Source organism: Pygocentrus nattereri, chromosome 25, assembly GCF_015220715.1.
Source record: "Pygocentrus nattereri isolate fPygNat1 chromosome 25, fPygNat1.pri, whole genome shotgun sequence".
NCBI classification, from domain to species: Eukaryota; Metazoa; Chordata; class Actinopteri; order Characiformes; family Serrasalmidae; genus Pygocentrus; species Pygocentrus nattereri.
Window position 1 is genome coordinate 25,186,746 of NC_051235.1, and position 16,243 is coordinate 25,202,988.

The 16,243-nt window shown below is 38.8% G+C and overlaps 1 protein-coding gene across 5 annotated transcripts in view; it reads left to right on the plus strand.

The window, feature by feature from the left end:
• Positions 1-15,974, plus strand: part of lrrc4cb (leucine rich repeat containing 4C, genome duplicate b) — a 75,734-nt gene extending 59,760 nt beyond the window's left edge. For all 5 annotated transcript variants that reach the window (XM_037534556.1, XM_037534555.1, XM_017722783.2 and 2 more), the window contains exon 2: positions 9,925-15,974. In XM_037534556.1, the coding sequence (XP_037390453.1) occupies positions 9,979-11,874 (1,896 nt within the window). In that variant the 5' untranslated portion in view covers positions 9,925-9,978 and the 3' untranslated portion in view covers positions 11,875-15,974. The remainder of the gene's footprint in view (positions 1-9,924) is intronic.
• The last annotated feature ends 269 nt before the right edge of the window (positions 15,975-16,243 follow it).

A 16,243-nucleotide genomic window follows, 5' to 3' on the forward strand; every position in this document is an offset into this window, starting at 1 on the left:
TGCGGTGTTCAATCCCACTGCCTTAGCCTTTCAGTCAAAGTGACACGTTTCTGATGTCTTGGAGCACATTGCTCAGTCCTGGTCAGTCATCGATTGTGAAGTAAAATGTGCTGGATGATTGATATGGAGTTATGGCCATTCTGTTAGAGATCCTGTCCTCCGTAGCCACTCCTTCAGCGGATCAATGGGGCTTTTAAGTGTCAGATATTCTTAGGTAATTGGATGAATGAACCAGTCAGGCTTCGGTACCAGACAGCAGCATCTCTGTCTCATTGGATATCGTCATGACATGAGAAAAAAGCCTTTTTTTGGTGGAAAAAAAACTGAGAAATATGCTTGAAAAAAATATTTCAGTAGCTTTAGAAGCTTTTTCATTACTTTAAAATACCCCAACCCTTGCTTTATTTCTTTTCCTTGGCTGAGGCATTTCAAAACCTTATCAGCTCAAAATGACATTCACCTCTCTTGCCTTAATTAAATTTTTTCACTGTATTTTTTTAAGTGCTGATAAGGCAGATGGGATATGTTATTTATTACCTGGACTATGAGTCAACTAAGGAATACAAATGAGCTCACATATGGTACATTTTAAAGTGTACAGCAGTGTTGAATGGTCTGTGCAATGATTGCATCAGTATTTAATTCATGACAAAGGCCGCATGAGTAAGCACTGCTTGTGAATTTATGTGAATACTTGATATATTGCCTGTGAATTTATGTAAATAATTGTTCTACTGCACTGTGCTGGGCTGAGAAAAAGTGTTTGATATTACAAATCCTATTGCAGCCACTGGACCGGCAACTAAAAGGCATCATTTAGTCTGTATGAAACTAGTTGGTCCATTACATAAGCGAAGCACCAGTCATGTTTTCTCTATCCAGGTTTGTTGTAGCTCCCTCCAATATATATGAGTATGAACAGCAAGGGATGTCTCATATGGTCTATATTAAGCTGCTGTGGGTGTACTTGGAAGCTTTGCAAAGCTCCAATCTACTTATGGCTTATTTGACCATTTTTGTTTGCAGTGTTCCAAGTAAGAATTTGATGTGTGGATATTTACCTCTGAGCAGAAACTTGGCCTGTACAGTAAACAGCCGCCAGTTAGCAAGCCGTCAATGCCTTTAAGAACACTTAAATTCACTCTGAAATTTCGCTGGTTATTTTTGGTTTAAATAAACAGGCTCCTGCTAGGACGTGGCCTGATTACGTCGCACGTTCCATTAGGAGTGTGTCCCTTGGAAGACCTCTCAGCGTCTCACAGCACAGTGTCAATTATGCTGCTGCTAACTAACATCCACTGCTGAATGCAGCGTTTAATCATCTAAGTCTCGCCGCAACTAATTCAATCACATTTCAGCGTTTTCACAGTTTAGGAGATGATCTGCGATCGGCACTTTCTCAAAGGCAGACACAGAAAGAAAATGTGATGTAGCCTCAAATTAACTCGCCATGGTTGGTCAATAAAGATCAGAGTCTGTATCAAAACAGAGATGCTGAGGAGGTCATTCATCAAGAGAAAGTAGTGTTTATGAGATGGTCTGATAATACAAAATTTTATATTGTATCATTGTACCTTGGCTAGCTGACTCATGTGTTAGCACAGGGCTTATATGGTAGCTTGTTGCTAGTGTAGGCCTGTGTAAGTAACAGAACCCGCTTATTCGGATAACCACATGGACAGTGACAACGGTAAGTGGGTGGGCCAGATTTCAGATTTCCTTTTGCTTTACCTTTTAACTGACAGTGGTGCTGGAGATTTACAGATATACTTCTACCCCTACCGCTACTACTATTATATTAATAATAATAAAAGCAACATCTTTTTTTTTTTTTGTTATTTTTATGATGGTTCCTAATCCTGCTAGAAAAAAATAAAACAGCATGGACTAGCGTAGCTGGGCGCCAACAAAACCAGCATATTGTTGCTGTTGAAAAAAACCTTGTATCCCCAAAACAGTGACTTTACAGGAGAGAAAAAAAACCTTTAAATTTTAATGAAAGTTAATGTGGAAACATTCATTTCCAGGTAATTTTGGACCATTTCTATTGGTCTACTCATCATGAAATTGTATGTAAAACAGTAAAAAAGTCAAATGTTTTGTGTGACAGTGTGTTTCAGATACTCGTATGCTGGTCAACCAGCACCAAACCAGCATAAATCATCTTGGACCAGCATAGATTTTTGGGAATTCATGCTGTTCTGTGCTGCTTTTTTTCAGCAGGGGAGTGAATGTGGGAGCAAGTACAGTGATAGCATGTGAGGTGAAGCTTTATCTTTGTCAAATGAAAGAACAAAATAAATGTGTAGTTCAGTAAAAGTCATCTTTAATATGGCCATGAAAGTGTAGTTAACCTAGTAATAAGAGAGAGAACTACAAATCTCACACAAACTGTTCCCTCTGACACTTATTTACGAGAGCTGAGACATGACAGTGTTTCCCAAGATCCGACACTGACGCTGTGGTGTGAGGATGTCCTAAAGTGTACATTATACTGTATGCAGGTTTTTGTAGGCATGGTATTCGTCTACAGCACAGACAGTGTTCAACCAGCACAGCTCAACAGCCACATTTCTGTAACCTCTCATCTGTTCACGGTAAAATAAATGTAGTACTATTGACTGCATCACTCTACATGTTTCAAATTATGTGAATGTGGAGGAATATGAGTGTCTTGCTAAGGTTTGCAGGAAATAAGTCAATATATTAACAATTTTTAAAGCCAACAGGAAATTAGTTTTCATAGATCTATGCTAGCATGTTATATACAGCAGCATTATGCAGCCTTTGTTTGGAGTTTCTGTTATTCTAAAAAAATGAGTCTAAATGGATCAGTAAAAACTCCACTGTGCCATTCTAAAATCTCAGCTGTTGTACTTCTACAGTGTTGAACTGAAAATTGAAACATTATTAATATAGGGCACATTTTTAATGTACTGAATCTACATTAGAGGTCTGTGACCCCACAGGGCCCAACAAAACTCTCGATTTCAGACTGATAGTTCTTGTACAACATCGGACTTGAGTTTGCTCAGGTTTGTTCGCTAATAGCCCTACACAAATTTTGTGTTCTTTCATTTGATCCATGGTCTGGTTTGTGTACAACAAAACCATCACGTACAGTGTAGATCAGGTAGTTCTCATTTTTGCCATCTCAACGTCCACCTGTTTAACACCAGAAAGTGTAAAAGCTCATAGGAAAACAAAACTCTTTTTTTTTTTTGCTTGAAAAGTTCATTTTTGGGGAAGTTTTTAAGACAGTTGTAACAAATGAGGCTTGCAGGCTGCATGTGCTCAGTAGATTTATTTGAGGCATTATCCTCACAGGCAGGGGTTTAAAAACAGGCAGGCATTCTGAAAAGCAGAGGTCACAACACAGCACAGGAAACACGCAAAGAAAAACAGCTTGGAACTCAGTTAAATGCAACTGAGACTTTGCAACCAATGAGGCCACACAATGGAATGTTTATGTGTTACCAAATGAGTTCATGACTGAACTGCAGGTGAGTGTAACGACAGAGTGGTTGAACCAGGGAGGAGCAGGACCTACATGGAGTCTCCACAAGGGGAGGGGAGGCATCGTGACAGGAGTCTGGGAGCCAGAATATGCAACATATATCATTTATCATGGAGCATGAAATATCAACAGATTAATGTAGCATAAACTTTTTTTATGTTGAAAGTCAGGCAGAATGGTGCCAAATTACACAAAAATACTTCTCCAACACGTCTTTACGCCATTTACCCGCAAGTGGATGGTTGAAAATTTCGAGGGGTATGTGTGGTTTTTAAATGAGGGAGCAAAGGCTTGAATTGATATTGTTTACCATTTAAAAATGTTCAATGTTATATTTCTTTCCTAGTTTTTTTCATTGATTTACAATAAAGTCCCATCACCAGCCCGTCATGGACCACTGGCTTCCCAAAGACCGCCAGAGGGTGTTCTGCAGCCCAATTTGCAGTCCATGGCCTAGTGGTAGAGAAACCATGGTATAGAGTGTTGAGACTTTCAGCTACGATGGCAGGAACTGGCACAACATAGCTTAAGCAGCACATTTAGCACGAATGAAGCGCTACTGCAGCAGCTGAAAACAAGAAACAAATGTCAGTATTTCCTACACTAGTGAAGTCACTACAGCAAACGCTCAGCTTTCAGATTCGATTTCTGTCAATCAGCTGTAAAACAATGTCTGTGACTGTCCAGCTCTGTTACTTTGGGCTGGATTGGGGTTTCAGATTTAGCAGTTATCACTTGGGCCTGTTGGGTCGAGTCTCAGTGTTGTGAGTATGTGTCAAATTCAGACTTAAATTTGATATTCATGCAAATCTGATCTAGACACTTCCTGTCACATCAAACTGAATTCCACATGTTTTTACTCAGTAAAACCCTAAAAGCATCATAGAAGTACACACTGGTGCAAAATATGGGGGTTAAGAGGAATATGCTTCCCATCTATTTGAAAGTATGCGAGATAAATTTGGTTGACGACGACGACTGATTACATTTTTGAGACGCCATCTCCATGAAATACACATCATGTCCACCAATTCTACTGCATTGTTACTAAAGCTAATATAGTACCTGTGTGAATTAGGTTTTCACCTAGTTCTATGTTTGAATTGCTGCTTGTAGGCTTCAGCCTCCTTATGGGCCTCTGCAGATAACACATAACATCATACAGTCCGATCCAGGCAGATTGTTGAGGCTGGTGTTACTGGTGCAGTGTTTTTGGGTTCACTACTCTGGACGTCAGAATTAGAGCTGTTGCCATAGTGGTGAGATGAACGCTGAAAAGCTTTCTTGTGTAGACATGCTCGTTGTTTATGCTGTATTGTCCTCAGGCTCTCTCAATAATGGTACATTTCTAACAATTATGAGAAAACATGTTTGATCTAATATGCATAAATGCAGTAAATTGTGCAGTGAGGATGCTGTCCAAATTACGCTATTGTTTTTCACATTTCATTCCAACCAGCAATTAACATCAGAGTCTTCTCACACAAAGGTTTTGTTTAGCTCCGCCGAACGAGTCCGGGTCAGTGACCAGTGAGCCAGAATGTTTTCAGGAGCATCCTAGTCTCACCTCCTTCTCTCTCGCTCCCTCTGTCTCTTACTCTTGTTTTGAATTGTTATTTTCCTTTACAGCAACTTGTGACTCCACATTAGCATTTAAATCTCACATTGATAATGTCACTGGATCACCGTTAGTTCCTTTTTAGCACAAGTTAGATGCTTCCTCACACAGCAAGATGCTAAAAAGCTGATCCATGCTTTTTTCACAACTGTACTACTCTGTGGGTATAGTTTATATGATTACCTAAAATCTCTATAGACTTCAGCTTGTTCACTACTAACACACACAGAAATAGAGAAAAATAGAGAGATGACAGACTGAGTAGTTGCTGCAAATGTGCCTAATGCTAATAAATTAACTGACACATATCCTACATTCGTCTTGTAGCTTTCCCATGAGGTCCACTTTTAACATCTCTGTGTTTCTGTGCACCAAAAACAGACACTATTCATTTTTTATTGTGCCTTTAAGACTGATATATGTCATTGAGGTTTGCTCTGATTGGCTGCCCTATATTGAGGCTCACTCAAAAAGCAGTCTGGACTGAAACACTCCAGTGTAAATAGGTGGAGTTAAAGTACTGTAGGCTAAAAAGGCGAATATATGTAAATGAGATTTTTATGGCCTCATAAAAATGCAATGCAAAACAGGCTAATTTTGCAGCTTAATTTCCGTATATGGACTGCATGGACTGGAAAGTGAAAGATATATTGTGAAACTTTAGCAAAGTGTACGTTTTACATCCAACTGTTATTTCACGGATGTGAGGAAAGTTCATTTTACCATTATATGTGCACTTTAATGTTGCCATAGTCATTAAAGCATCAAACTTTATAAAAGTATAATTTTCAAAACAAAAGCTGTGCTTTATGATGTGCCAATCTAATGCTTTATCCACAAGCTAATATGTTAGCCACAAGTTACCACATTAGACAAAAGATAGCATGCAGTGATGCACTGATCAGGCATAACATTATGACCACCTCCTCGTTTCGACGCTCATTGTCCATTTTATCAGCTCCACTTACTCTATAGATGCACTTTTTAGCTCTACAATTACAGACTGTAGTCCATCTGTTTCTCTGATACTTTGTAACACTGACGTGGTGGTGTGTTAATGTGTGTGATGCGCTGGTCTGAGTGGATCAGACACTGGAGTGCTGCTGGAGTTTTTAAACACCTCAGTGTCACTGCTGGACTGAGACTCTGACTTTACACCTACAAGGTGGACTGACAAGGGAGGAGTGTCTAATAGAGTGGACAGTGAGTGTTTAAAAACTCCAGCAGTACTCCTGTGTCTGATCCACTTGTACCAGCACAAACACACGCTAACACACCGGCACCACGTCAGGGTTACAGCAGTGCTGAAAATGATCCACCACCCAAATAGGCGTCCTGACCACTGAAGAACAGGGTAAAAGGGGTAAAAGTATCAGAGAAACAGATGGACTACAGTCTGTAACTGTAGAACTACAAAGTGCACCTATATAGTAAGTAGAGCTGATAATCGTATGCCTAATTGATGTACATCATATTGTTACATCTCAATATCACACCTATTTTAGTCATTGCACTGCTTGCCTCTTTCATTTAGAATTAATTTTTAAATGATTTTACTGTTTTTTAAAGTTCTTAATGGGTTAACACCTTCATGCATTTCGAAATGCCTGACATTATGTTCCAAAGCATTCCAAGGCGCTGGCTTCTTGAATATTCTGAGAATGAGGCACAGAAAGACTGGTGAATCAGTTATTATGCGCCAAAGATTTAGAACTCTTCTCTGTTAATATTCATCCGGCACCATTATTAGTTTGAAAAAGCAGCTAAAAAGATTTCAGTTTATTTTAGCATGTTATTCATTTCTTTTGGATTAAGTTGGAATGCTTCATTTATATTCCCGTGTCTCGCCATTGTAATGCTTTCCTGATTTCAACGGACATGTTCTCTTCATTTTAAGCTATTCACTGTTTTATTACTGTTTGTATTGTTGAAGCACTTTGAGCTGCCTTTTTATGTACTGAAGATGCTATATACAGTCACAGGCAAAGTGGCCCTTGGAAAATTATATGTTTTGTTGGTTTTCTAAGTGAACATTTTCTGTTTATTTGCTGAGTTTAACAAATTGGGCATAAAATATAAAATGTGTACAGGCGATGTTTCATGCCCAACATGTTAAATTCAGCTAATAAACAGTAAGTCTACAGAATTGTGTTCTCTGTAGAGGATGTGTTGATTTATAATTTATAATAAATGAAGCTATTTTTCTTCTTTTTATTAAAACTGACAATCTGTGATAATCTAATCTTTCCTAAGATCAGAAAACACACATACACAGATGTTCTAAGATGCTTATCCTCCTGGGTTGCATGGGGTCCTGAGGCCTATCTCAGCACTCGCTGGGTGGAAGGCAGGACTCTGGACAGGGGACGTCTTTAACATATACTCCAATATTGGCAGATGTCTTGTATATTTGAATGGATGTTTGTAGCATCCCCTGTACACCACAACCCAGAAGTGGAACATATGTCGCTTATCTCCTGCAAATGTCCAGCACAGCCCTCGGGGGCCTGTCTGCTTCCTTTTCCACTTTTCTGGCAGCCTGTGGTGTCAGGATTACCATATGTCTCATTTTGCAGAGCACTTCAATGAGGATTTTATGATTTTGACTAATATCTTTTTAATTTGATGTAGCTATTTTGTATTTGGTGCATTATTACATGTTGCCTTTTTGATAACACTTGATTTGGTAGCAATTTACTGAATGCCTGTGTTCATATGACTACATGGCATCCATATGACCCTTTCATGACAACCTGTATGGATCACTCTACCGAACTGGTTCAAAGTCAGAAGTGAAAACACATTTTGGACTTTCAACTGACTGTATGACACTTGAATTATGTTTATTTTATTAAAACAAATGACTGATTGTTTCATTTTGTCATTTTGCCAAAAACAATCATAACACTACCGAAATGTTTCAGTGGTGACTGTTTCAGTGGTGACTGTTTCAGTAATGACAGCAGAACTCAAAAACGCTAGCTTTAGACAGCTTTGAACAGTGTCTGAACTTTGAACACATATACAATCATAATATTTTTCCTTTAAAGACAAAAAATGTTTACTTATGTGCACAACACATACAGTCCTGTAGGTTACACACCGTCTTTGGGATTCATTTATTTGTAGAACACTGGAATCTAACTGCTCACCATGTGGCCATGAGGGACAGGGATGCAGTTTAACCTCCTGTAGGGGAGTGGCTAAAATACGACTACGCCTACAGACTAAAACTCTTTTGTTTTGATAGTAAAGTGAAAACATAAGACAACACTTTTTTTTATAAAAGTTGTTTTATTTAAAAACTAAAATCACGATAAATTTTAATATTCACTTTAAAAGAAAAAATGCAAAAAATTAAGTATTATTTGCACAATTGGAAATTTAGGGGTTAGGCTTAGAAAATGGATGGATGGATGGATGGATTGGAGACAGACACCTGCCAATAGGAAGCACCCTATAAAGTATGATTTTGAATATATTTAGCTCATTACTATCTCTATTAATGTCTTTGGTTTAAATAGGCCATAACATAATCCTTGTAAATTTCTAAGGTCTGCATATGTAATTCATTTTTACTGTGAGGTTGAAGGTTGAATGGTCCATGCAGACATTTACAGTTATCATAAGACGTTCTGAGGTATAGTTACATTAAAATGGGCAAAAGCAGCCTTTATGACAACTGATGCTTGTTTAAATAAGCCTTTATAAATGTTTGCATAGTTTTATACCAGCTGTCATGAAAACTTTTGAAGGTGTCATGTAGTCTAACAAATACTCACAATTGGACACATGCGTAAGAAGTATTGACTTTAAAAAAAAAAAAAAGCAATGCTTGAGTGTTTATGAACAGCTTATGTCAATATTTACAAGATAACATTAGATTCGTATGAAGTAAATGACACTCTGTTGACAAGTCCGCTTAAATTAAAGTGATGGATGCTTGTTCTATATATAAGACTGTTATGAAAATCAGGACAGGTTATATATAAATATAAATAAATGTAAGGTCTAGTTAGGATCGCCATGTTCTGTATCAGTTCTATGAAATATAACCTAAAAGTAAGGCAATGCAGGACAATTTACAGTAAAAAAAAAAAATGAAAATAACCACTTTTTATAGTTTCAGGGCATCAAAAGCTTTTCCTGGGCTGCTTTAAGGTGTTCTTAGCTGGGCAATTTGTATTGTTGTAAGTTCGATTACATGGGAATAAAGCCTTACAACAGTGTTATAAATGAACAAATGTCTGCCACTTTAGCTTGAAGGGCCTCATGTCAACGTAATGCCATGTACTTCATAAAGCATCTTGCAGATTCTGACATAAACTGTTCATAAAACATTCCAATAAGAATTTCTTTTAAACTCACAGTGCAGGTTACCTTCAAATGAAGTATCTCTTATGCTTTTGTGAAAGATATATTGCTCATGTTTCCACGCAACCTGCAAGACTATATGCATGCCACTCTTTTATGAACTAGACACATAATTATCAAGATAAAATCCAATTTGGTGGTTGTCACTCAAACATTGAAGAATTATTTATGCACAGATTGAAATAATGGCATACCTACACGTAAAGATAGCTAAGCACCTGTGTGTTTGCACTGCGGTTATTTGTGATATGTCCTCAATCCTTTACATTATAGAGAAAATAACAGTCAGGCTTTTGTGTTCTTATGCATAATTGTCTATAATCACAACATATGGTTGTTTCAAAGAAAGACACCTGTAGAAGCTCTTTAAGAAGTCCCCCTAAGGCTAACAGATATGTGTGTTCCTCTTTTTCAGGCCACTTCATTATAACATTTTGGGGAGAGAGAACCAGCAGACGGTAAATTATGAATGTTGAACAAGATGACCTCTTACCATCAGCACCAGATGATGAGAGGTCCTAGATGGAAAGGGGCTTGGTTCGACCCCTTCTTTCTTCTGCTGTTGGCTCTGCAGTTGCTTGCAGTGGCAGGACTGGTAAGGGCCCAAACCTGTCCCTCGGTGTGCTCCTGCAGCAACCAATTTAGCAAGGTTATCTGTACCCGCAGAGGGCTGAGGGAAGTCCCTGATGGCATCTCAACCAACACTCGTTATCTGAACCTTCAGGACAATCTTATCCAGGTCATCAAAGTGGACAGCTTCAAGCATCTACGACACTTAGAGATCCTCCAGCTTAGCAAAAACCACATCCGCAACATCGAGATTGGGGCCTTCAATGGGCTAACTAGCCTTAACACCCTGGAGCTCTTTGACAATCGCCTCACAACCATCCCAAATGGAGCTTTTGAATATCTCTCTAAGCTCAAAGAGCTGTGGCTTAGGAATAACCCAATTGAGAGCATACCGTCCTATGCTTTCAACCGCTTACCCTCCTTGCGGAGGCTGGACTTGGGCGAGCTCAAGCGGCTCTCCTATATCTCAGATGGAGCATTTGAGGGCTTGAGTAACCTGCGCTATCTGAACCTGGGCATGTGTAACCTCAAGGAGGTCCCCAACATTCAGCCCTTGGTTCGCTTGGATGAGCTGGAGATGTCTGGGAACCAGCTGACAGTGATTCGGCCTGGTTCCTTCAAGGGCCTCATCCACCTCCAGAAGCTGTGGATGATGCACGCCCAGATCCAAACCATTGAGAGGAACTCTTTCGATGACCTACAGTCATTGGGTGAGCTCAACTTGGCTCACAACAACCTCACCTTTGTGCCCCATGACCTTTTTACCCCTTTGCGCCATCTGCAGCGGGTGCACCTGCACCATAATCCCTGGAACTGCAACTGTGACATCCTGTGGTTAAGCTGGTGGCTTAGGGACACTGTGCCGACCAACACCAGCTGTTGCGCCCGCTGTTACTCTCCCCCAAGCCTTAAGGGGCGCTACATTGGAGAACTGGACCAGAGCTACTTTCAGTGTTATGCACCTGTTATTGTTGAGCCTCCCGTAGACCTCAATGTGACTGAGGGAATGGCAGCGGAGTTAAAATGTCGGACAAATTCGCTGACCTCGATCAGTTGGCTAACACCAAATGGCTCCATTATGACACATGGGGCGTCCAGGGCACGTGTCTCGGTGCAGAACGATGGAACCTTGAACTTCACCAGTGTTAGCATGCAGGACACAGGGACCTACACCTGCAAGGTCAGCAACATGCTAGGCAATGTTTCGGCTGCTGCTGTCCTCAATGTGACCTCCATAGACAACAGCGGTTTCAGTTACTTCACCACGGTCACTGTTGAGACCATAGAATCCCCGAATGACGGGGAGAGTAGGACCCCAGCGCAGCCTTCCTTTGGCTGGGTGTCATCCTCGACCACGAGGGGAACACCCCTCTCTACAGAAAAGGCCTACACCATCCCTGTGACGGATATAGACGTGGAGGGAGCTCTCAATGGTTTGGAGGAAGTCATGAAGACCACCAAGATCATCATCGGCTGCTTCGTGGCCATCACGCTCATGGCCGCTGTCATGCTCATCATATTCTACAAGATGCGAAAGCAGCACCACCAGCAGGATCACGATGGGCCCACCCGAACCATTGAAATCATCAATGTAGATGACGAGCTGACGGGGGTTCCAGCGATGGAGAGCCACCTGACTCTTCCTCCCCTGGAGCATGAGCACTACAACCACTACAACTCATACAAGAGTGCTTACAACCACGCCTCCACACTCAGCTCGCTGCATAGCTCTGCGCATGAACCTTTACTAATCCAAGCCAGCTCAAAAGATAACGTGCAAGAGACACAAATTTGAATTCCTCGCTTTGAACAGGACAAAATTTGATCTGTACTAACAACATTCTAGGTGTCGGTTGCGGACAATGTAGTGACGACGAAGACAGTGATGGAGAGATGTCACTGAGAACCAGGATGTATGTATTATTTCAACAAGTGTCTTTACAAGCAAAGATTATTTATTTAAAGATATGTGTAGTGGCTGAATCAACAAAAAAAGAAGAAAACAGAAAAAAAAGAAAAAAGTTAATATCCTTTTCCCACCTGTACTCATTTTTATTTTATTTTCAGATTATGAATGGTTTACTCAAAACAATGTGCTTGTGAATTTAATGTGGAAAAAAAAAACATGCTTTTGACAGCCTCATGTGAAGAAATCACAAACATTACATTCCTCATGAATACTGACATATTTGTTGCATCTGTGGGCATGCTGCAACATTTCACATTTCCGTATTTTCACATTTTAGTGAAACAAAAGCAAAAAAAGCTGGCCAGAGGGCTTAATACTGTAAATAACGTGATGTAAGTAGATGTGATAAAATGAAATGGTGGATGCGGAATGTTCAGAGATGAGAATCAATAGTTACAATTCCCAATAAAAGGATGTAATATTGTACTTCTGTGGAAAAGAAACGGCTTCAGTGGCCTGGTCTAGATTATGCTGCTATGACAGCAAATAGTGCAGATAAGCTTCTTTGTTCATTTTTGGAAGTGCCCAATTCCTTAATCATATCACATATGATTGTAATATTTGGACAGAGGTGCGAAGATGACCATAGTTTGATATTCAAGTCAATTTATGGGCTGTTCTGATCGGAAATTAAGACTGTTCCTTCTGCATTATTTGAATGGGATGGCTATGGAGACTTTTTCCGCTTCTTTTTTTTTTTTTCGAGTTTTCTGTAGCATGTGGCGTCTCTGTCTTCTCTATCATAAGGCTTATGTAGGAATCCTATCATCAAGTAAATGATTAACACAGCCTTCTCCGATGAGCTACAGGTAAAAATTCTATCAAGAGGCCACGATAAGAACTTCGTAAATCCATTCCAAATGTTAAAAGCTAAAACTTATGCGTCATATTTTAGTCCAGATTGCTGTTTGTCACTGGGAGTCTAGCACTGGTACCAGTTCTTAAAGGTGCAACAGATTTGGTCATGATTATTGATATAAGTACTGACCATATAATAGAACATGCCAACACAATAACATAGGGTAGTGTTTATAAGGCTACACAACACCTACTTAAGCTCATCATGACAAATGGCACAGACCTACATAAACATTTGTAAGGCCTTATTCCGTCCACTATCATCTATCATAAAGTAAACTTATGTCAGGTAACACTAGCCCTTATTCATGAAAGTTGGTCAAATCTGCTTGTAAACAACCTGAAACAAAGTGTCTGATTAGCACTTAACTAACCACAATTTTTATCAATATCATCTGTAATACAGATGAAAAACCTACTCCACTAAAAAATACAAAACTAGTGCATACAGTCCAGTAATACAGCTTTTATATATGTAATTTTAGGAAAGTAATCACACCACACAATTACGCAATTCTGTCATCTTCAGCTAATTTCATGTTTTAGCCTTTCCAATCATCCTAATTTTAACACTAAAAGTTTGGTCAAAATGGGGAAGCAGTGCAATCACTGATCATCCTCAAAAAAGCACAGTCATGGGCTCACAAGAGGCTGAATACTGTTGTGTTATTGTATCCCTACCTAAACATCAGCATGAATGAGGTCATGCTTCATGTAAATTATATGTAAATGAGGTATGGGTAAGCTGGCGCCTGATTTCACGCACAGAAGCTGATAATTTGCGTTCAAATATCTGCTTGTTTCCACATTGTAGAAAAGTTACATAAATTAAACACACAACACAGTTGACTCTGTAGCTTAGAGTATATCACAGTGACATAATGCTGATGATGTAACAGCTCAAATCTTATAAATAGTCAAATGAAACTCACTTCACTGTAAGGCCACAGAAAATGTTATGATAACCTACCGTTATGTCAACCTGACATTCAAACTGGTAAATGTAGCCTTTATGACAAACGCTGGGTATTTATTTTAGAAATAAAATGTATAAATGTGGGTCTTTGTTGGCTTATGTAGGTCTTTGTGAGTTGTCATGAGTGGGTTATGTAGCCTTTTGAACAGTACCATTCAATACAGTGTTACCCAAAAAAGAGCAGGTGTCATTACACAATGCAGTGGCATCGTCTGCAAGCAAAAGCACAATTCCCTCTTTAATCTTATATGTAGTTCCCTTTTATGTTTCTACCTTGCAAATATGCTGCTGGGTTGCTGCCCAGTGCTCTTGAACTGTACCATAAGTGCTACATATAGCATAAGACACCAGGAAGGTATCAGTGTTGCTCACGTTTGTAGCTGGGAAGGAAGTGCAGTGCAATTATTTATCATTTAAAGACTCTAAATGAACTAACATTTAATTAACACCACTCGATCATGCACTACATCATATTAATTCATGAGCTCTGCTGTTTCATCGCCATTTCTTTTTGTCTGAATGATTGATTTAAGGGACACTGTGTTACTGAGTGTGATGATAGTGTGCGTGTTTTGCACCATCGCTGCATTTCCCACCATTTCGTGATGTCCTTTCTCAATATATCATCCACAGCTTGTTATGAAAAACAGCATCATATTCATAATTTCTTTGTTCACTTTTCATATTTTACTATTAGCCTCAAAGTGAGATATAGTGACAATGTTTCAGTGACGATTTCATTCAGATTGAAACTGAAGATGATGATTTAAGCAGTGCTGTTATGAACATTGGTATTTGCTGGGTTGAGAGTGCTTAAGTGATCCAGAATGGGCATCGTTCAAAATGTTTGATACGCATATCAATACCTTGACTTCAATACCAATTCCTGAACGGCCTTTTATCAGTTCCTCCTTTGAAATACAAATGCAAGTACAGTAAAGGTCATATACTGATTTACAATAAATGTTCTATTTAAATGTAAGCAAAAAATATATATAATATATTCAAAGAATATGGATTTTTGAAACTTAAAAATCCAAATAAATTACAGATTTTTTTACAGGAATTAAAGATTTACAAAATAAATTACATGGGTTTCAGTTTGTACTTATCTTTGCACAAAAGCATCTTATTTGACTTTATTTCGATTATATTTAGCTGATTTATTAGTATAGCATCCCAGTAGTCTTGGATGAAGATGTATAGATTCTTTAATTTGTATGCATTTGTATATGTATACAAAATTTAAGAAGAGCAATGTGCAAAATTTAAGAAGTTTAATAACTTGCTTACGAAATGTAAGATAGACTAGTGGTGGGCAGTATGGTTGAAAATGTAATTAAAATTTCTGACAAATATCGTGGTATATCTATATTAATATTTTTCAACGTTTTTTTCCTATAAGCGACTTATTATTCTGGGAAATCCCTCCACTTTTAATAAGAATCATGTTCAACAGCCTTAAATCTGAAATATTTTTACTGTGCACCATGCAGAACTGAAGAATATATTGATAAACCTATCTGACTATTGCTTTTTCAAACTAGTCTTGCAGGTGCTTCATGCAATTTCACACCTGAATTTCTATAAGGTGGAAGTTAGCTTCTTGTTTGCCAGCTAGTGGTACGAATTTTCTGGTTAACCTTAAATGGAGCAGCAATTACATTCTGGCACCTGGACAGGCACCTGAATGGAACTGCAGTGTGTAAGGTGGAACAGGAAATTCAAATAAGAAGCTAACTTTAGTTTTGTCGAATTTCTTGAGTCATTTGTCTTACAAGAGTACCCTCGGAATTTGGAAAATATTACAGTCATTCACGCTTCAGTACCAGCTGGTCCACAGCTTGTTTTATGAACAAGGATGCCATTAACAATGTCGGGTGATGCAGCAGACCGAGTCAGGAGGTTTCATGCGGTCAGGTGTCCATGTTAGAGTAAGGCCAAAAGACATTTCTTTATGTTCACTAATACCAAAAACAGAGGTGGACGAAGTTCACAAATCATGTACTTTAACTAAATTAGAGATACCCAAGGTAAAATATCACTCCTGTAAAAGTAGAAGTCCTTACTCTAGACCTCAACTTGAGTCAAAGTACAAAAGTATTTGCCTTCAAATGTACTTAAGTATCAAAAGTAAAAGTACTAAAAGATTAATTATGACTAATGTCCTGTTATCGTTGTTGTAACCAGACTCACTTCATGAACTCATTTTAGGTGAAAATCCTCCAGTGTCTCTCTTGGTAAACCAGTCTTTTAATAGAATGTCATTAATTAGTCTGGCGCTATTAAAATTATGTGATTGCAAAACACAGAAGGCAAACAGTTTTCATCAGGTAGAACCAAGTGGCTCTAAAAGCCTTT